Source organism: Giraffa tippelskirchi, chromosome 8 (genome assembly GCF_054371585.1).
Source record: "Giraffa tippelskirchi isolate mGirTip1 chromosome 8, T2T-mGirTip1v1.2.pri, whole genome shotgun sequence".
In the NCBI taxonomy this organism is placed as follows: Eukaryota; Metazoa; Chordata; class Mammalia; order Artiodactyla; family Giraffidae; genus Giraffa; species Giraffa tippelskirchi.
This window is the reverse complement of record NC_137282.1, coordinates 90,740,463-90,764,073: the sequence shown is the minus strand read 5'-3', so window position 1 is coordinate 90,764,073 and position 23,611 is coordinate 90,740,463. Positions and strand designations below refer to the sequence as shown.

The window sequence follows — 23,611 nt, the reverse complement described above, 5'->3', positions numbered from 1 at the left end:
GGTCGCAATATAACAAGCCATGGTGCCTTCTCATAGCTCTGAGTTTCCTAGTCAAGTTTCATGTAGTAACTGTCCTATGCTAACAGCCAACTACTAAAAGAGGATGCTTTCCTCCCCACACATTTACAGAAGACTGGGCGGGGAACTCACACCCCTCAACAGTAAGCCATACTCACTGAAATGCAAAGGTGCTTCCGAAGAGTTTTTTAGCAGCTCTAAAATTGGATTCTTTGGCTGGTGGACTGCTGAGAAGAAGGAACTGATGGGGTGTGTGCATGAACTTCAGTTGCTGCCATTTAAAACAAGGGCACAGGAAAACATGTCAAATTTAATGTATAACAGGCTGATGACAAATTCAAACGTTACTGGTTTAAGAATTATCTATTTTCAAACTATAATATTTATATTAACAGGATCATTCATTTAACAAAACCCCTGCATAAGTGATAAATCACATGGAATTGCTGATATGAAGGATAATTCTTTTGGCTAACGGGAAAGGAATAGGAGACAGACAATCCAAAGTCATTTATATTTAGCTTTGGAATATGCTATGTAATCACATTCAAGCAGATCTGCCTTCCTAATTACATTTCTTCTTGAGACTTTTATTATTGAATTCCCTAAGTATCCACAAGCTATTTGATTGGGGAAATATCTGAGTTTGCTAAGCAGAAAAGTTAGTTCAAGATTTTAAAATCGCAAAAATTATCATCATTATGCTTTATTTGCATATATTTGTAAAATCAGAAATTGCCAACACTCAAATTATAGTTTTCCCCTTTGTTCATAGAAAAAAAGTTTGAATTAGCTGCTTAACACACTGCTTGACACAAACTTCTAACTGCTGTTCTTCTACCTAAGATTATATGTACTTATATAGGAATCTAACATATAGGAATCTCATAGTTTAGAGATTCAGAGACGGCAGACCTGAGATTTTAGACACTGCTCCTGGGTGATGGCCAGAACTGAAATAATATTGCATTAGCTTTTTTTTTTTAATTTTGTAAGCACATTAGGCCCATTAAGTAAGATATCTGGAGTCAGTATCTCCTCTGATATAGAAAAGTGAAGCTGTGCCAACATTAAACTGACAATGATAAAAAGTACGCAATCTCTAGATAATGTTCTTTCTATCACATGTGGGATAACTAGATGATTTCATATTGACTCGGTTACTTAAAAGCTCAGGGCAGCAGCCTGAAATTGAATTTGGTTTCTTGGAAAAACTTGGAACTGGGGCACAGATGGTCATTTCAAAGAATTAGGCTTAGCCTGAGTTTCCTTCAATTTCCTGGAGAGGCTGCCTAAAAGAATCTCAACCAATAAGTAGCCTTCCCGTTTCTGCATGTATATGTGAGGAAACAACTTACCCTGTTAACTGGCAGTTTCACAATATGTGACCTATTACTTGAAATAACCCTGAAATTAATTAAAATAATCCATCAGTCACAAATATATACCACATATATTTAAAGTTTTTTTCCTCAGTTGGTAAGTGATTAAAACTTATTTTTGCTGTGACATAAATTGAGTAATAATTTTATCCAATTACATTATTCTGCTTCACTTCCTGAAACAATTTCAAGAGCTGATGTAATAAAAAAAGATAACATTTTAATCTGAGAAAACACAGAAGTAGCTCTTTAAAACCTAAGAGATATAACTTTTAATAACCACAATCTAAGGTTAGAACTTGAATCACAATCTGCTTTCTCTGCTCTTCTCTACAATGTCTAACTAAGCATGAGTTTTCACGGAGATTTTTTTCCTTTCTATAAATATTTGAGCATCTTTGAACTGATACATACAGTGGTTTACATACAAAATGTTATTAACTGCATGTAAGACAATGAAGTTGAAAAAAATCAAAACTTTAGGTATTTGAAAGAACTAATTGCTTTATACTTGTCAGCATAGAAAATCATAACTAAACAAATTGTAAAACATGTTGGTAAATTTCCGTCTGCTTGAAAGAAGAATGACCAACAAGTTCAAGGAAATGATCACAAATAAGTAAAAGTGAAAAATCAAGCTGACTTTAGGGAAAAAAAGAAAGATTGGATGTTTGAGATGTTTGTCTTCATTCTGAATATGACTCAGAGTGAGAATCTGAAAGGCTAAAAAAGAAACAACTATGTGTTATTTTACTCATCAGAATTTTAATAATAGATTATGAAAGGTACAAAGAAGAAAGACTTGTAAAACCTAACTTTTGTCATGATTTTACTAGAATAAATTTAATATGTTTTGTAAGGTTCTGTGTAAGTGAAAGTTAACTAATGATCATGAGTAGTCAGAGTCTTTCTCCTTTCCTGATCTTTACATATTTTTTTAAAAGCTTCCTGGCTGTAGCATAGAATAAGCACTCATTCAGATCAATCTTGTATAGTCTTCACATTTGTCTTATTGCATGATAATCATGATGAATCCCACAGGCTTTAGTTGTCAGTGATTTCAGAGACGTACCTAAAACCCTCAAACATACGGTGAGTAGATACTATTGTTTTCTTTTCGCAGATGAGAAATCAGAGGGCAAATTACTTGAAGTAAGTGTTGTAGAGCCAGATGAGTGCTCAACCCACTTCTTAACTATTCTTAGTCTGACTCTTCTTCTAGTATACAGGCTGAGCTAATGCTGTGGCCCTCACCAGACTGTCTCTGAAACAGAACATCCTCTGTAGTCATCAAAAGAAGAGTTTATAAAATTTATACTATCTTTGTTATGGGAGTAAATTATACAAAATATACATTTAAGAAAGATTTTCAGTAAGTGTTTGAAACAGTTGGATCACTTAGTTAACTAGAAAATTAAATGAGCCAAAATGGCTTCACCATGTAACACAGTCAAATTTTTAAAATCTATAGAGTCAACCACACAGTAGATCCGTGTATTGCATATGACAGCATTTTCTTCCCCTCGTGATGTACAAGTTTTAATTAAAGTGAAAGTCATTAAGGACTCTTGGAGTGTAAAATCAACAGTCCTCATAGGATTGAGGAACTGTAGCATTGCAGGTCTCCACCCCCTTGCCTTAAAGCAGGCAACAGAAAATGATGCTGTTTTCATTAAGAGGCAAATTAAATTTTATACCATTGCAGTAAGGGATGAGCAAGGGGGTCTTGTTTATCCATCTGCTTCTTGATTTCCAGATATGGTGCCTGGAAAAAAAAAGTCATCATGCTCCTTGATTTTTCTTAAATTATTTTACTTTTTTTTTGCACAAGGAAAATCACCTTGAACAGGTATGTCTAATCCAGTTAAACATGAAGACTTGTGCTTGTGACATGATCAACAACGACCATTACCCTAGTTGTTTCTCCCCAAGATGACACGAACTCTGACTTTCCATGCTGCACAAAGGCTTGCCAGAACATTTGGATAAGAGGCTTAAATCAAAATTTAACCTGGCTCCCATGCACTGGGCCAAGTCCCTGGACTCCTGCTGAATCTTTGCTCAAGAAAATCCAATGCTGCCAAAACACAAAAGGTACCAACCCACACTGCTAACCATTCAGTAATTGTCTACTTATCTCCTGTGAAATTTTCCAGTTTCCCAAAGACCCTTATTTCACTTCTCTGTAGCCCCTTTTTGTTCCCTCTTTACTTTCACCTTAGAAACCTTGGTCACCTTGTTTTACTCAAAGGTGACCTCAGCTCACACTGCCAATCTCTCTCCTCCACTGCAGTACTTCATTAAATCTGTCTTGCCACCTTTACAAGTGTATGGTCTCTCTTTGACATTTTTAACTTTTAACTAACATTAAAGCAAAACTTGTAACAGCTATAATCATGCTCATATCTGAGGGTACTGACACTGGGTAGATCACTCCATGAAAAATCTGGACAAGATTTACATAAGAAGACAACTCCTTCTTTTAAAAGTATTGCTGGAATTCACCCAGACCATTAACCTTTTCATAGAACAAAAGGCAATCTGTTTGTGGCAATTTAGGTCTCATCTATAGGGCAGTACATTCTAGAAAATAGGACAGTATAATGTTATATTTATTTGGAGAGGTTTAAAGCATCTGATGCAATAAAACCTAGCAGCATCCTTATGAGGAGGAGGATGGAACATCCTTATGTACGCTGGAGGAGGATGCAGCATTACTCTTTACCATCTCAGCAGAGAAGAAACTGAGGCATGAAGCAATCAAGCAACTTGCCCAAGGTCACAAGCCATGTCACTGATGAGGGAATTATACCATGTGGGCCTCCAACCTCCCAAGCTGACACTCAGTCATCTCCATTGCCTCCTATTAAAATAGGTTACACATGACCCAGAATAAAGGAGGCAATTCTTGGCACAGAGCTGATCCCAGAGACAGAGTCTGCAGCTATTCTTAAAACCAAGAATGATCTGGATCTATGGTACCAAAGTCTTTGGTGACTAAAAATGTATAATCATGGGTAAGGTACTGCAGTAGGTTCTTTCTTCCCCCTCAGTGGAAATGCTTTGATTGTTTTCTTTTCCTTATACAAATAATACATATTTGTTTGAAAAGGAATTCAGATAATGTAGAAAGGGCATAGAAAAACCACTAGAAAGAATGATGGTTTTTAAGCAAATAATATAACTTGTGAATTAAAAGATTTCTTATTTACCATTGTCTGACACCTACTATTTGTTGAATGAGTGAATATTTGACTTCATAAATAAGTATCACAAGAATCAAGAGTCAAATTTGGGAATATAAAAATGTACTTTGTCAGGACATCTGCAAATGGAGTAGATGTGATGGTGGGGAGAGGCGGTGTGGCAAAGAAGCTTTATGGGCCCCAAGACTGGAGAAATCACTGTTCCCTCCCCAGAGAAAGGCAATGACTGAGAGTAACACTTGTTATAAACCTGCAAGGGCCTCTAGGGCAATGCAAGCCTTGAAAGCACCATATGCAAACTGAACCCACAATGTGTGTTGTTGTCAATTACAGGTTATTAATTTCTACTTATAATGATGAGCCCCAAACCTTTCTCCAAATCTTTGGCAGCAGAAAGGCCTCAATAATTCAATAAGATATGCTTTTCCAAGTGTTGGACTATAGCCCAGTGACATATTAGACTTTCATAATAAACCCAGATCCTTGCTCATCAAACTCTTCCACCAAAGCCTCCCTAATGGCCAAAAATATAAGCTCTCAAGGAGTCTGGTGTCTTCCAAAGTTGTTTTGAGATTCTGTATAAATACTCTAAAATATTTATGTGCAATTTATATTTGACAGAATATTTGTTTTTATTTTAACATTAAAATGATGTTTTGAAATTACTATCAATAATTAAAACTGACAGTCTAGGAAGAGAGTACCAGATTTAACTTTTGCCTTAAGATATTCCAACAAATTCTCATCTGAGTCTGAGAACAGAGAGTTAGGATTATAATTATGCAATTAACCTCCAAAGTCACAGTGGTAGCATGCCAAAACACTGATGTGATTTCATTAAAACATCCTAGTACAAACCAATTTTAAATTTTTTATGATTTTAATTATACTCTCATATAATAGAAAAGTCTTCATTTTACTGCATGGTCAGTACTGATATTTTAAAAATATCATTTCACTCAAGCAAAACTGAACTATGTAAGACCACAAGATGATATACTTACTTGTGTCATTTCTCTGATAGAAGTTATACTATCCAACGCTTTCATTACTCGATCATAGTTCTTCTTCTGTTTGAAGGGGGAAAAATAGTATTCACTACAAGCCTTTGCAAGTCTGCACATCACTAGACAAACATATTATTTCTGTACCTGAATTTTCCATCAGGGTCAATTTGAAAGCAATGACTGTGTTGTGTACATAAAAAGGAAGACTTTAATAAGATGGCTCAAGGACATAGCATTTATAACTGAGTCAGAGGGAAGAAAAAAGAAAACAATGCCAGTATTAGTGTAAGTATCAGTACATAAAACCACGTTCAGCTTACAGGGGAAAAACTCTAAGTACAAAGAAGATATTAGGCTCCTGATTTTTGTTTTCACTACTAAAAAGTTAAGCCACAATGAATAAAGTAAGCACGGGATCCTTCTGAAACACGAAAATCCACTTTAAATCTTATAATTTCACCTTGCTTTTATTTTCTTTTGATTAGAAGGTTGTTACCAAAAGAGTGTGACTAGTAAGTGTGTAAATGACATCATATGCTCAACTGATAATTTATTTTTAAGCATATTGTAAATATGTGCACTATTACCATTTATGAAAGAAGGAAAGTTTTTCCAAGGAAATTTTATACAGTCATTGTTTCCATAAAATGATTTCAAGATGAGTAATAACAGAAACTGAAGCAATTTTGTCTCTCATGCAACTTGAAAATTGTGTTATTTCAGAAGAATTCTGCCTAACCTCCATGAATATTTATGAAATTGGTGTCTCAAGAAATGACAGTTGATCAACAATAGTAATTAAACTTTTAGTAACCTTCAGATAACTAGGGAGGGAGAGGGGGGAAGGCAAGAGAGGGTGAAATAAAAATACGAAAGAAAAGGGAAAATTTGTCCCCTTACCCATGATCCTTAAAATGAGACTACCTATGTTATAATCTCAAAAAAATATGTAATGAAATTAAAAGTCATATCGACCATTATAAACCAATTGATTATAGCTATTTACCTACCTTCTATGGAGTTGGAATGAGTAAAGATCAGCATTTGAGGGAATTAAATGGGTCTAGTTTCATGACAGTGAAGTTAGGAAAATGGTTTTAAAGGAGAAAAGGAGAGAAGTAACAGCATAGATGAAAGACAAGGTGGAAGCAAATCAAATTTGTGGAAAAGAATCACATTTGCTAAACAGATATAGAGTTCATGACAGGTCGTGGATTTGATGAGACAGTAATTTAGCTAAGAAAGAAGAAAGCTAGTGAGACTGAAGTCTCAATTATTATTACAGGAAACGGGTGCTGTGTAGGGGTAATTACTTACCCTGGGGTTGAAGGCCAGCATCTGAGGATCATTAGGATCTACCACAGAAGGATATGGCTCGAAAATGACAACTTTTCTAGGAGATTCCAATGCAGACCTACACATGGATACTAGTAGATCTACCACCTTGAAATACATACATAAGATAGTTACTACCCTTCAGGTTTTATCAAGAGTTTTGCCATTGTTTCTCCCTCTCAAGGTAATTAATTGGAAAGACTCAAGATAGCTATTAATCTCTGAAATCTTTAATTTGTGGCTTTAGACTAAGTTTGACCAAGCTTGACTATTAATTTAAAGTAATTAATATGTGTTGCTTCCAACCACTCACATCTTTAATATTTCTGTCTCTAATATGTCTTTGTCATGAACACATACAATGCGCTAACACTGTTGTAGGCTCTATGGCAAGACAGTGCACAAGATAGGCCCTTGCTCTTGTGGAATTCACATTTCAATGGAGAAAGTGTGTTGAAAAAACAGTTTAACAAATATATGTTTAAAGACAGTTCCTGGCAGTGTTAGAAGCTATAAAAAATAAAGAAGGCTTTCGAGACCAAGGCAGTAGAGGGGACTCCTTCAGAGTGGCTAGGAAATGTGGTGACACCTGAACGGAGTGGGATAGGAAGACGTGTGACTATCTAGGAAGAAACCATTCTGGGTGAAGTAAACTACAGACAAGTCCGACCCACTCCAAGAAAAATAAATATCCTGACATCTCACTTCGTCCTGCTCTCCTCTGACAAAGGCCATTAAAGAGCTTTGGCTTGTTAAATAAGATGATTTTATTCCTATGTTCTTCTATGATTCTTCTGCACAATTTTCTAAGAGGCAGTACTATGCAGCAGTTAAGGGCATGGCTCCCTCCCCTAGTTTCCAAAACAACCTGCTCTAGCAACCAAACCAAGAAAACCAATCCTAAGTAGAGAGAGCTCGTCAGAACACATGCATCTGTAGTGTGATGACAAGAGACCTCATAAGGAAGCAGCTGACTTAATCTTTATAAGGAAAGATATCGCCAGAAAGTTTTGAAACAGGTATTTAAACAATGCATAATAAGAGCAGGACAATTTTTGATTCTTAAAATGTGGTTAATGAGGAGGCATTGTGACCTAATGACAGTAGGGCTCGCTTTGTTGTATGTATACTCACAAAACACATCCACCCAATCACAGCATCTACAATTTCCAGTGACTGAAAACAAGTAGCAACACTCAAGCCATAGGTATAGGATCTATAAATAACACACCCCAAAGTACACAGACATAGATACCCCTAGGACTTACTCAGAAAATGGTAAAACTAAAACAGCTAATATGTTTCTACCACATTATTCCATTTATGTGTGTGTGAGCACACAAACTGGATTCTAAGCAACAGGTATAATAGTAAAGATACAATACACCAGTCCAAGGTTGATGCATGAAACAGGGGACTCAAAGCCAGTGCACTGGGACAGCCCTGAGGGATGGGGTGGGGAGGGAGGTGGGAGGGGGGTTCAGGACGGGGGACACATGCACACCCATGGCTGATTCATGTCAATGTATGGCAAAAACCACTACAATATTGGAAAGTAATTAGCTTCCAATTAAAATAAATAATCAATTTTAAAAAATAATAAAGATATAATAAAACCCTCCTTTTTGTTTTCTCTCCCATACCCATACCACTTCTACCCCAGAAAGATGCACCTTAACCCATATACAAACTGTTTTCAGCATTTTCTTGCCTGTTAGTAAAGTAAAACCCAAGCAAGAATTCCTAAGAAAGACTCATCAGTAAGATAAAAGAGCCTTTTATGAAACTTTTGGAGTCAAGAATTGGTAAAATTTTATAAATATCTTAAAAAATTATATGGCATAGTATGCATTTGAAGCTTTGTAAAAATATATGCCCTTTATGTATGTGGTCAAATAATCTTTGACAAGGGTGCCAAGCAAGACCACTCAATGGGGAGAAGAAAGTCTTTTCTACAAATGATGATGAAAAAACTGCATATACACATGCAGGAGAATGAAGCTGGGCCCTTACTTTACACCACACACAAAAATTAACTAAAGTAGAATAAAAATCTAAACAGAAAATCTTAAACTATAAAATTTCTATAAGAAAACTTAAAAAAAAAAAAGAAAACTTTATGACAGGGAAAAAGCTTCATGACATTGGATCTGACAATGATTTTGTAGACATAAAACCAAAGACATGGGCAACAAAAACAAAAATTGACAGTACAATTATACCAAACTTAACTTTTATCATCAAAGGATACAATCAAGAGTGTGAAAAAAGCAACATGGGATGGGAGAAAATATTTGCAAATAATTTATCTGATAAGTGGTTAACATTCAAAGTACATAAAGGACTCCTATAACTCACCAACAAAAAATTATATACCTTCATTTTAAAATGGGCAAAAGAACTAAATAAACATTTCTTTTAAGAAGATATACACGTGGCCAAAAAGCATATGAAAAATACTCAACATCACTAGTCATCAGAGAAATGTAAATCAAAACCACAATGAGATATCACCTCACAACCATTAGGATGGCTATTATCAGAAAATCAGAAAATACAAAGTGTTGGTGAGCATATGGAGAAATTGGTACCTTCGTGCAGGGTGATGGGATTGCAAAATGGTGCAACCACTACAGAAAACAGTCTGGAGATTCCTCTAAAAAGTTAAAAATAGAAATTTCATAAGGATCCTGATGGAAGTGATTATCCCACTTCTGGGTACATTTCCAAAAGAATTAAAATGAAAACATCTTTAAGAGATGTTTGTATACCCATGTTTACAGCAGCCATTATACATAATAGACAAGAGATGAAAACAACCAAAATATCCATTGATGGATGAATGGATAAACAGAATGCTATAGACACATATAATGGAATATTATTTAGCCTAAAGAAGGAAAAGTCAGTCACCTCTTACAAAATGGACGAAACTTGAGGACATTATGCTAAGCGAATAAGCCAGTCACAAAAAGTCAGATACCGTTGACTACAATCATGAAGCATCTAAAGTAATTAGATTCACAGAAACAGAAAGAATGGTGGTTACCAGGGATGGGGGTAGGGGAAAATGGGAGTGTCTGAACAGGTATAGAGTTTCAGTTCTGCAAGATGAAAATGTTACAGAAATCTGTTTCACAACAGTGTGAATATATTTAACACTACTGAACTGTGCATTTAAAAATGATTAGTATAATAAATTTTATGTTATGTCTTTTTTACAACAATAAAAAAGGCAAAAATGGATATAATAATAGCCTGATAAATGTTCCCCTTTCAAATCAAATATTTTAATTAAACACCTTGAGCCAAAAGCTTCAAATCAAAACTACCCGAATAACTGCACTGTTTTGCCAATAACTTCAAAGTAAATTATAATGAAAATAGTAGATGTAGGGGTAGAGAATTTAACTAATAGAATATTTTTGTTAATACATCCTAAACTAACTACTGCTTGGAAGCAACTGCTCTGCAAGCAATATTTCTACCCTTTTTGTCTACATCAGACCACATGACTGATCTTAACCCACGGACAGTAAGCGGAAAGGGGCTGAGCTGATGGACAGACAGTGCTCCTTTCCTCTCTTCCCCTCTACTATACACCACATGTTGAAAACACAGCAGACCCACATGGTGGACTGAATCCATTTCCCTTCAATGATGAGAGCTACCCAACAAACATTCTAACCAGACTGTTGTGTGAGTTAGAAATAAAAGTATACCATATTAATAGTTTATCTATTACAGTAGTCAGATTTGGAATCCTGGCACAAAGAAAGGCTTATACTAGTTTTTGAATTTGTATTATGTTTGCATATGATAACTTTTCCATGGAATAAAATAATGTGTTTTTTTGGAGAAGAGGTGAATTTAAAATTGTAGACCACTGGCTTTCAAGCATTTCAATAGTAATTCTTTTTTTGTTTTTTAAGAAAATTGTATGTAAGAGCCCCAGTACATAAAAGAAATAAAATAAAATGAAGCTGCCTTCTGGTTAAAGCAGTATTTGGAGGCTTGGAGTCCCAGCTGTTGACACACTGTCATCCCAGACCAGTCTCCTGCACATCCCTCTAAGGGATGTTCGTGCAACCTCCAGAGCTCCTCAGAGCCCCATGAAAAATTCAAGAGTCAGCTGATGAAACAAGACTACAGAGATACAGTGCTATTTAGAAAAAGAATCCATTTACACATAATCTCTACGATTACAGCCAGAATACTGGGGTATATCTTTAAAGAGGTTAAAAGAATATTCTGCATTGGCATTCGAGTAGAATCACTAAATTCTCTAAATTTTTTTTTGGGGGTACTGATCTTTGGAGCTGAATCATTAAATTGATCTAAGTGAAAACTTGTGCTTTGTTACTATAATTACATAATCCAAATGTAATTTCACTTTAAGATACATTATTTTTAGACATGTAACTATAATAAGAGGGGGAAAAAGCACCTATTATTCTATCAACTTAGCCTACCGTTAAGAGGTTAATTTTCCTTCTAATCAATTATGTCTTATTTCTAGGCTTTACTTTCTTCCCTGCTTAAACTGTGTGAGAGACAATTTATATCCAGTAAAATGCTTAAATGTTAACCATACTACTCAAATAATTATACATATATACATATACATACAAACATACATATATATCCATATGAAAATACATGTATTTGTGTATGTATATTCACATATACCTGTGTAAAGTTTATTTTTCCATAGCTATAAATAGCATATATTAAAGTATCTTTTCTTTTTTGAACAATATTAGTTTTCAAGAGATGAGAAAACCTTTTACATTAAAAAAAAAGACTCACCACAGTCAGATACATTTGAGAAACCCTCTAAGTATAGGCTAGAAATTTTCTTCAGTTTTAGAGATTCTTAGAGCTTTTAGTATGCAAATTTGCACACATTGGATGCAAAGGTAATATTAAGCTGGATTTTGAAAGTTTATTTTAATCATGGAATCATTTTTTCCATATCACAACTGGTCAATGTTCTACTGCTTGCATCATTTTCATTTGTAACTCATTATATCACAAATACTGCCCTTAAAATTTCATCAAGTGTTTGCATCTCAGTTTAGCTCATCAGTGAAATAATTAGGTTAAGGGAGTATAAGTCCATGAGGCCTGGGCTGTCTGTGTTAACTGCTTCATCTTAGTCTAGTGTATCACCTGTTACACAGCAGGTATTTTATATTTACTGCAATGATGACCATGTCTCTTGTATGATCATTCTTCCCATCCATCTTTGTGAATTTTTTAAAATTCTCTTACATTTAGCTTCCTTTGATTTTTAGTGAAGGTAAATAATTTCTCATGTCTCTTTACTAACTACAGGTTCATATTTGTGAATTGTGCATTCATTTCCTGTATTAATTTGTAATTATATTCATGTTTTTCCTCTCAATTTTTATGAGCTTCCATGTAATTAAGTTAGTAGCAAAATACACTTTTTCATAATTAGATCTCAGTGCTCACTATTTTTTCAAATAAAAGATGTAAAATATGTATGGACTCAGATCTGTTGCTTTTTTCTGTATGATTTCTTATAAATGCATAAATGCATGAACCGGATGCCCTACATAAGCTGTACATGCTTAATTTGACTCTTCTCCAGTTGAGATATAATACTTTTAAACACTTATAAAGTAATACTTAAACTTTTAAAGTGTAAGTCTTTCGGAATTTGATTTTGCACACAAGTGTAAAGACCTAAAAGTGTTTCCCCCCCTCCCATGTTGCAAGTCAGTTGTTTCCATTACACTAAACTATTTTTATTTTATGACATGATGTGATACCTCCTTTAATCTATAAAAAATGCATTTAAAACATGAACAATCATGGGGATTACCAGACTTTCTAGTCAGTACCTTCCTTGCCAGTAATGTATTTTGTTAAAATACTACAGGATTACATAATACGGTTTTGCATTTGGTTGGTCTAGCCTCCCTTAATTAACATTCACTATTTTTTGATTTTTGGAATTTTTCTCATCTATTAGTATTTCAGTCATGTTCAATAAATGAACAAAAACTAGTTGAAATTTTAATGAAACCGCATGATGTAATACATTTTGGCATCTTTACAACTGCTTTTTTTTTTCCTTTACAGAAAGACGGGACAGTGCTCCGCTTCCAAGTTTTTCCTTTGTTTTGTATTTTTCTTCCGATGTTATGAACACTGCTGTGGCAAAACTGAATGCTCTCTTTTTATTACATGTTCTGCCCATTATCTTTTCACTTAAGTTTTAAAAATAAATTGGCTTCCATTTTATGGCACTGTAACTTTACAAATAAATTTTACATAATGCAAGTGCAAGGGTTTCAGTATCTAAGTTTCACCATATAAAAAAGAAATGCAATTATTTTTCAAACAATTAAAGTTGGTTTAACTGCTTGTCATGCCAACTGTAAAATGACAAAACACATTAGATAAAGTTGGCAAACTGCAATGTCTATCTAAAAATATCAAATGCCTGTTTGCTGTTTCAATGTATCAAGAAACTATCAAAAATTTGCCCCTAAAGAAGGGCAGAATAAATCATGTTTTCAAATCAAAATATAAAATAATTAGTATCATGTATTAGTACCTGAGCTCCTGTTGCTATTTCATCAGCAGCTTCATTCATTACTCCCAGGGTTTGAAAAGCAAATACACACAGTTCTCGTTCACACACTGTAGGCTACAAAAGAAAAGGGAATCAATTCAACATTTTTTTACCATCTTCCAATTCCTAAATTAAATGTATGATATTCTTTATAATAAATAGAAAGTGCAAAGTTTTAGAATATTATTAATAAAAAGGAAGAGGGGCTTCCTGGTGGCTCAGTGGTAAAGAATTGGTCTGCCAATGCAGGAAACATGGGTTCTATTCGTGATCCACAAGGATCCCACATGATGCAGCACATGATAAGTCTGAGGCCACAACTACTGAGCCTGTGCTCTAGAGCTGGGGAGCCACATCTACCGAAGCCCACCCATCCAGAGCCCATTCTCCACAACAAGAGAAGCCACCGCAGTGAGAAGCCCACACAACACAACTCGAGTATGGCCTCCACTTGCCACAACTAGAGACAAGTCTGTGCAGTAACAAAGACCTGGCACAACCAAAAATCAATCAGTAAATAAAAATTCTTAAAAAGGAAGAAATACTATATAAATATTATCTACAATAGTCTCAGTATGGAAGCAACATAAGTGCCCATTTATAGATGAATGGATAAAGGAGATGTGGTATATATAAATAAAATGGAATACCACTCAGTCATAAAAAAAGAATACAATGTTGCCATTTGCAAGAACATTATGCTCACTGAAATAAATCAGAGAAAGACAAATACTGTATGACTTCACTTATATGCATCTAAGAAAACAAAACAAATGAGGAACCGTAACAAAATATAAGCAGAGTTACAGACACAGAGAACAAACAGGTGGTTGCCAGGAGGGAAGGAGGTGGTAGGAAGAGAGAAAACAGATGAGGGAGATTAAGAGGTATGAACTTCCATTTACCAAATACACAGTCACAGGGATGAAATCCACAGTGTGGGGAAGATAGTCAACAATAATGTAGCATCTTTTATGGTGTCAGACAGTAACTAGAGTTACTGTGGTGATCATTTTGTAACGTACAGAAATATCAAATCACTACATTGTGCACCAGGAACTATCAAAGTGTTCTATGTAGGTCAATTATACTTCAAACACAAACAAACTCATAGAAGAAGAGAACAGATTTGTGGTTACCAGAAGTGGAAGTGTAGAGGGAGAGGAAATTGGATGGAGGTGGTCTAAAGGTGCAAACTTCCAATTACAAGATAAATAACTAGTAGGGACATAATGTACAACATAATTAATACAGTTAACACTGGTGTATGTTACATATCAGTTCAGTTCAGTCGCTCAGTTGTGTCCAACTCTTTGGGACCCCATGGACTGCAGCACACCAGGCTACCCTGTGCATCACTAACTCACAGAGCTTTCTCAAACTCATGTCCATAGTCGGTGATGCCATCCAACCATCTCATCCTTTGTCATCCCCTTCTCCTCCTGCCAGGATCAGGGTCTTTTCAAATGAGTAACTTCTTCCCATCAGGTGGCCAAAGTATTGGAGTTTCAGCTTCAACATCAGTCCTTCCAATGAATATTCAGCACTGATCTCCTTTAGGATGGACTGGTTGGATCTCCTTGAAGTCCAAGGGACTCTCAAGAGTCTTTTCCAACACCACAGTTCAAAAGCATCAATTCTTCGGCACTTAGCTTTCTTTATAGTCCAACTCTCACATCCATACATGACTACTGGAAAAACCATAGCTTTGAGCAGACGGACCCTTGTTGGCAAAGTAATGTCTCTCTGCTTTTTAATATGCTGTCTAGGTTGGTCATAGCTTTTCTTCCAAGGACCAAGTGTCTTTTAATTTTATGGCTGCAGTCACCATATGAAGTGATTTTGCAGCCCCCGAAAATAAAGTCTTTCACTGTTTCCATTGTTTCCCCATCTATTTGCCATGAAGTGATGGGAATGGATGCCATGATCTCAGTTTTCCGAATGTTGAGTTTTAAGACAAAGTTTTCACTCTCCTGTTTCACTTTCATTAAGAGACTCTTTAGTTCTTCTTCGCTTTCTGCCATAAGGGTGGTGTCACCTGCATATCTGAGGTTATTGATATTTCTCCCCGCAATCTTGATTCCAACTTGTGCTTCATTCAGCCTGACATTTCTCATGATGTACTATGCATACAAATTAAATAAGCAGGGTGACAATATACAGCCTTGATATACTCCTTTCCCAATTTGGAACCAGTCCGTTGTTCCATGTTCAGTTCTAACTGTTGCTTCTTGACCTGCATACAGATTTCTCAGGAGGCAGGTTAAGAGGGTCTGATATTCCCATCTCTTTAAGAATTTTCCAGTTTGTTGTGAACCTCACAGTCAAAGACTGACATAATAAGCAAAGCAGAAGTAGATCTTTTCCTGGAACTCTCTTGCTTTTTCGATGATCCAACGGATGTTGGCAAATTGATCAATCTCTGGTTCCTCTGCCTTTTCTAAATCCAGCTTTTATGTGACATACAAAAGAGACTAAAATCCTAAGAGTTCTCATCACAAGGAAAAAAAGTTTTTCTCTTTTTTCTTTCATTTTGTATTAATATGAGATGATGGATATTCTAAACTTACTGTGATAATCATTTCATGAGGCATGTAAGACAAATCGTTATGCTGTATACCTTAAAGTTATACAGTGCTGTATGCCACTTATATCTCAATAAAACTGGAGATGGGACGGGAAGAACTATCACTTTATTTTAAAAAATTAAATTTCTAAACATAACTAAACATAAGTAACAATTAGTACATAGCCATTTTACTGATATAGTCAAAAATATGATTAAAAAGTCATTTCAGTTAGTTTTAGGCACTAGCACTCAGAATGATTTAGCAATATGTGAAAATATCCTTTGGATCTATCCCAGGTGGCTCAGTGGTAAAGAATTCACCTGACAAAACAGAAGATGCAGGTTCAAGCCCCAGGTCAGGAAGATCCCCTGGAGGAGGGCATGGCAACCCACTCCAGTATTCTTGCCTGGAGAACCTCATGGACAGAGGAGCCTGGGAGGCTGCAGTCCATGCAGTCGCAGAGTCGGACATGACTGAGCATGCATGCACAAAATATATCCTTTAAGTGGAAAATCCATCTTGCTTGCGTAATACACATTTGCACGGAAGATGCATTTAAATTAATACACATTTGCACAGAAGATGCATTTGAAAGCGGACATCTAAGCTGGTGATATAGTAAAAACTGAGGTTCAATCCCAAAGCTGTGTAAAACAAATCTACAAAGGAGAATTCCATTTCTTCCTAGGTAATTTTCTCTGGAAGAAATAAGCATGACTCTGCTTACTTGCCACCTAACTCTTGAAAGACTGGTTTTGTTGCAAACATTTTTGACTTCAATAACCTCCTGAAGTCAACAGCATTGAAATATACACTCTGCAATTGCTTTGGAAGAGCTCTCATCCTTCAAATCTAATACAGTGTCATCTGTTTGATTTATCTCATCTCCTGAGTTACATTGCATTAGGTAGCTGATGAAGCCTAACACGATGCAGCCCGTGGTGCCCGGCACAGCAGAGAGACGTATTTGTTAGTGCCACTGCTCCCATGCTCACTGACTTCAGAGGATGACTTCGTCCACCGCTTAACTAGTGGGGAAGCACAGCCCCATACTGAGCACCCTTTATGCTCAGAATGAGCCCGCGTGGTGGCTTTGTAGACAAAACGCCAATCACACAAAGATTTCTGATTGACATTACCCAAAGAAAATATCCCCTCAAATAAATTGATGTATTTTCTTTGTCAGTCTTAAAAAGACAGATTCTATTTCAGAAACATCAGGAAAAACTACCTATGGCAGGAAATTAACTGGACAAAGTTCTTCATCCAGACTCAAGCTACACACACTGCTGTATGCACTTGGATAAACTTAGAGCAGACTGTTCAGTTTCTACTACTTTTACTTTGGCATTTAACTTAATCTTCTATTTTTTCATGTGTTTCTAGGTGCATGTACGGCTGCCCCTCAATTCCTCCCACTGAGAGTGGGTTGTTGCTTTTGTTCACTTTCTGGGAGCATGGTATGGTGTGAAATAATAGGAGCAACCATTTTATTGCACACTTACTATAGTGTCAAACATTATATTGATGTTTGAGTATAATGAAACTGTAAACAAAAAAGAATCCAGGGGAAGGTAAACTTTGGAAATCATTAAAGGGCCACAGGAATTAATTCATATTCCAGATACCCAAAGTTCACTGAGGAAGTAAATAGAGACACAGAAGGTACTTTGTTTTTAATAATACTATTGCCAAATAACCATACAGGGTTTTTTTATGACTAAAATCCATCAATCCTAAAGCTGAATATCACGATAAGGCTCATTTAGTATATACAAGCAATGATCATTTTTAAAATTTTTTATTTGAACCCTGGAAATTTTTTTTTAGTTTCTTTTAAATTAAAAATAATTGATTGGAGTATAGCTAATTTATAATGTAAGTTTCAGGTATACAACAAAATGAATCAGTTATACATTTACATATATTTTAGGTTCTTTTCCTATATAGGCCATTACAGAGTACGGAGTGGAGCTCCCTGTGCTAGACAGCAGGTTCTCACTAGTTTTCTATTTTATATATACTCTTGTGTTAATCCCAATCTCTCAATTTATCCCTCCCCCTATTTCCCCTAAGTAGCTTTGTCTTCTACATTCACAACTCTACTTCTGTTTTATAAATAAGTACATGTATAACCTTTTAAAAAAGATTCCACATATAAGTGATATCATATGATATTTGTCTTCCTATGTCTGACTTCTTGAACCTTGGATAGTTAATTATATTTATTTTGTGATCATTCTAATATATATGTATGTATGTATATTCACACACATATTCAGGGAATAAAGTATTCTTATAAAAATAATAGAAAAGTATTCTTATAAAAATAATTTTATCTTTATTTTTAAAATAGAAATGATAAAGGTAGTAATATTGTAATTAATTTATGTACCATAATAGGGGTTCCCATGTGGCTCAGTGGTAAAGAATCCGCCTGCCAATGCAGGAGACACAGATTCAATTCCTGGGTCAAAAAGATTCCCTGGAGAAAGAAATGGCAACCCACTCCAGTATTTTTGCCTGGGAAATCCCATGGATAGAGGGGCCTAGTGGGCTACAGTCCATGGGGTCACAAAAAGAGTTAAACACAACTTAGAGACTAAACACCATCACCACCACACTAAATAAATGCCAGCGAATTTTAAAAAAACAATGTTACATCTATCAATCATTTTACTAGAACATTCAATAGAGTATTCAAGATATAAATAAGCTTAATTTTCAGATAATTATTTGCCAATCTAGTTTTTGTAGATAACTGTTTATCCACATTTTATATGAGGAGTTCAAAATGTCAACACAAGATGGCGTACTAAAAGAAGTTCTCAAATCACAAGTAATCGAGACTAGATGTCTCACAGAAAGGACATGTTATTCCAGCAAAGCAAGTGATTCATTCCTCCTTAATAAAATATACAGTTATATTGCAATTAACATTCTCCCACCTTGAGCAGACTGCCAGCCAGTGCCTGCTCCCAAGAAAATCTGCTATCACTATATTATTTGCATAGAAAACTCCAGCCTCAATTCAAAATAAAACATACTCATGGAATAGCTACTGCTGGATAAGCAAAACTGTATGTTTTATTAAACATGACTTAATAAAGTATATACGCCTAAATATCACCCAAAATGTATATTATTTACTAATTCAAGTTTACAAGAAATCTATTAGCTTCAATTTATAAATTATTACCTATTCTTAATGTTATACTATTATATTGCCTTCAAACAATTAGTCCTGATAACTTAAACTGTAAAACCATGGCAAGCCTCTCCTGCCATTACACATAATATACATAATATATCCGCAATATAACATTCACTATGCACTGTTTAAAAACATGAGGAACTGTACATGTCCCTAAATTAAGATTCATTTTAGAAATTTTTAAGCTAAAATGAATACATTTTTAATTTTACTTGAATCAAAACAATTTAAATGTGAGCAGTAAAAACATGATTCAAAAAATGATTTTAAGCCCTAAAGAATATTTTAGAATCTAACTGCATTTCAGAAATTTTGTGTTTTCAATGAATTTAAATTACTTCCTACTAAAAACAGAAATAACAGCAAGAATCCAGCTTTGTATTTATATATAGCACAGTGTAGGTGAGTGGTTTTCAAACCCTTTTTTGCTGTGATAGTTTTTTTCAAACAAAATATTTCATGTAAGCTCAATATATAAAACAGATGAACATGGATGTTGTTCCAGCTGGAGCTTATGTGCACAGTTCAGTTTTCCCAGCTACAAAACAGGTATAAAATCAGATCTAGTTCACCAGGTTGATAAAAGGACCAAGAGAGAAGAATCAAGTGAGATAAAGATTATAAAATCTCCTTGAGGTATAGAGAGCTATCGAAATATTAACACTATTAGGTAAGCTGGATAGTGTGTGAAAGTTGCTCAGTCATGTTCAACTCTTTGCAACCCTATGGACTGTAGCCTGCCAGGCTCCTCTGTCCAGGGGCATTCTCCAAGCAAGAATACTGGAGGACTAGAGTGGGTTGCCATGCCCTCCTCCAGGGATCTTTCTGACCCAGGGATTGAACTCATGTCCCTCAAATCTCCTGCCTTGGCAGGCACTTTCTTTGCCACTGGAGCCAGCTGGGAAGCCTTGTCTCTTCTACTTATGTTAACTCAATCTATATATAAAAATACGTGTTTAATAAGAATTTTCATTGAAGCATATCATGACGTGGTACTTTTATTTTCATACCGGTAGTTTATCAAAATTCTTAATTTGTTTCTAAAGCATTTCTCGCTAAAATAGAAATGAGCAATGTAAATACAACTTCATAATTAAAAAAAAAAAACTAGTGTTGAAAACATATGAGAATAATTAAGAATATTGACTAGAAACACAAAACCTACAAGCCTTTAATTTTCTGTATTTCCAGTTTTATAGTCAGTACTTGGGTTAATGGTTTGGAAGAAAGACACATTTGGAGCAAGTTAAGATTTACTGTCGATTAGGAAAGACAGTAATCCCACAGAGATCAAAACAGATCCACAATGAAATAGGATCAGGCCTGGTTAGGCTTCAATATACATGCTGGTCCCTACTGTCTCATAAAACTAAAGCTGTTGTTTGATTATTAAAACCAATTTCTGCTCAATTTGGATGTAAAAATATTTATATTTTTACTAAAAGTTTTTTGGCATAATTATTTAGTTTGACCTGTTAATTCAAAACTTGCAACGTTAACTTCTGTGAAATGGATTTGAGGGGAGAAAATTGGCTATGCTTTTTCATCCATTCTCTAAATATTAAGGTATGAAGGTCAGACTAAATACAAGAAGACCTACCTGTTTTCCTCTTAGGTAAAATGGGACATATCCAGGTTTACCCACATACTGTTTCTCAAGCAGAGAAGGCAATGGCAAGCCACTCCAGTACTCTTGCCTAGAAAATCCCATGGACTGAGGAGCCTGGTAGGCTGCAGTCCATGGGGTCGCTACAAGTCGGACATGACTGAGCGACTTTCCTTTCACTTTTCACTTTCATGCATTGGAGAAGGAAATGGCAACCCACTCCAGTGTTCTTGCCTGGAGAATCCCAGGGACAGGGGAGCCTGGAGGGCTGTCGTTTATAGGGTCACACAGAGTCGGACACGACCGAAGCGACTTAGCAGCAGCAGCAGCAGCAGTTTCTCAAGATTGGTTTGGGAGTGCCTTAAGCTATGACCAAACTATAGCTGAGTGTTGTTAACTTTACTCTGAAAACAAGAACCTCAGCTACAAACATTTGTCTAAGGTCCACACCAAAACTGGGTACAAAAATTATTAGATTCATGGGTTTCTTTAACTTGACTTTAGTGGGATGGAGCATTATTCTCAAGAGGTGACAGGGGAATCTCAGGCCTGATAACACAAAGCAAGTAATGTGGGACATTTCCACAGGGCAGGAGAAGAAAACAAGATCATAATTCTTTTATCACATACTGATGTGGGAAACAAGAAAGTCTGTTAACCAGGGACACAGAGAACAAACACCCGGTGTCACTGACAAAGTTCCAATTTTGTAGGGATACTAAGCCACACAACCACGTGAGTGGTTTTCTCCAATAGGATTCAGCAGCTCACATACAGGGTTCAAAGAAGACAAACAACTGCATTGATCCAAAAATGGGGTTTAAGGTGAGTATAACAAAAAGACAAGGGCACTAGGAATTTACAGGCTGATAAAAACAGTGGTGATTCTGGCAGTAAATACTCCTTTTCCTCTTTTGCAAACACACTTGATGAAGTCCAAAATCAACATTCTAAAGCATCACCAGAACAGTCTACTGCATTAACACTCTAGCTGATTCCAAAATGTAGAGAACTAGTAATTTGGTTTTGGTTTGGTTTTCTGATGGGATTGCACACTGTACTGTCAAACTGAAATTCTGGGACTCTGAACAACCCTCCTGATAATATGAGCTTTATGCAGATCAGATTGATTATATTCTTTGTAGCCAAAGATGGAGAAGCTCTATACAGTCAGCAAAAACAAGACCGGGGGCGGACTGTGGCTCAGATCATGAACTCCTTATTGCCAATTTCAGACTTAAATTGAAGAAAGTAGGGAAAACCACTAGTCCATTCAGGTATGACCTAAATCAAATCCCTTATGATTATACAGTGGAAGTGAGAAATAGATTTAAGGGGCGAGATCTGATAGACAGAGTGCCTGATGAACTATGGACAGAGGTTCGTGACATTGTACAGGAGACAGGGATCAAGACCATCCCCATGAAAAAGAAATGTAAAAAAGCAAAATGGCTGTCTGAGGAGGACTTACAAATAGCTGTGAAAAGAAGAGAAGAGAAAAGCAAAGGAGAAAAGGAAAGATATTCCCATCTAAATGCAGAGTTCCAAAAAATAGCAAGGAGAGATAAGAAAGCCTTCCTCAGTGATCAATGCAAAGAAATAGAGGAAAACAACAGAATGGGAAAGACTAGAGATCTCTTCAAGAAAATTAGAGATACCAAGGGGACATTTCATGAAAAGATAGGCTTGATAAATGACAGAAATGGTATGGACCTAACAGAAGCAGGAAATATTAAGAAGAGGTGGCAAGAATACACAGAAGAACTGTACAAAAAAGATCTTCACGACCCAGATAATCACGATGGTGTGATCACTCACCTAGAGCCAAACATCCTGGACTGTGAAGTCAAGTGGGCCTTAGAAAGCATCACTACGAACAAAGCTAGTGGAGGTGATGGAATTCCAGTTGAGCTATTTCAAATCCTCAAACGTGATGCTGCGAAAGTGCTGCACTCAATATGCCAGCAAATCTGGAAAACTCAGCAGTGGCCACAGGACTGGAAAAGGTCAGTTTTCATTCCAATCCCAAAGAAAGGCAATGCCAAAGAATGCTCGAACTACCAAACAATTGCACTCATCTCACACACTAGTAAAGGAATGCTCAAAATTCTCCAAGCCAGGCTTCAGCAATACGTGAACTGTGAACTTCCAGATGTTCAAGCTGGTTTCAGAAAAGGCAGAGGAACCAGAGATCAAATTGCCAACATCCGCTGGATCATCAAAAAAGCAAGAAAGTTCCAGAAAAACATCTATTTCTCCTTTATTGACTATGCCAAAGCCTTTGACTGTGTGGATCACAATAAACTGTGGAAAATTCTGAAAGAGATGGGAATACCAGACCATCTGACCTGTCTCTTGAGAAACCTGTCTGCAGGTCAGGAAGCAACAGTTAGAACTGGACATGGAACAACAGACTGGTTCCAAATAGGAAAAGGAGTACGTCAAGGCTGTATATTGTCACACCGCTTATTTAACTTATATGCAGAGTATATCATGAGAAATGCTGGGCTGGAAGAAACACAAGCTGGCATCAAGATTGCCAGGAGAAATATCAATAACCTCAGATGTGCAGATGACACCACCCTTATGGCAGAAAGTGAAGAAGAACTAAAGAGCCTCTTGATGAAAGTGAAAGAGGAGAGTGAAAAAGTTGGCTTAAAGCTCAA

The 23,611-nt window shown here is 35.9% G+C and overlaps 1 protein-coding gene across 3 annotated transcripts in view; it reads right to left on the bottom strand.

Moving 5' to 3' along the window:
• The window catches only part of PARP8 (poly(ADP-ribose) polymerase family member 8), a 200,278-nt gene that overhangs the window by 22,282 nt on the left and 154,385 nt on the right, over window positions 1–23,611 (bottom strand). For all 3 annotated transcript variants that reach the window (XM_081521336.1, XM_081521337.1, XM_081521335.1), the window contains exons 16-21: window positions 13,538–13,630; window positions 6,931–7,056; window positions 5,611–5,676; window positions 3,098–3,165; window positions 1,377–1,425; window positions 177–289 (exon numbers count right to left, since the gene is read on the bottom strand). In XM_081521336.1, the coding sequence (XP_081377462.1) occupies window positions 177–289; window positions 1,377–1,425; window positions 3,098–3,165; window positions 5,611–5,676; window positions 6,931–7,056; window positions 13,538–13,630 (515 nt within the window). The remainder of the gene's footprint in view (window positions 1–176; window positions 290–1,376; window positions 1,426–3,097; window positions 3,166–5,610; window positions 5,677–6,930; window positions 7,057–13,537; window positions 13,631–23,611) is intronic.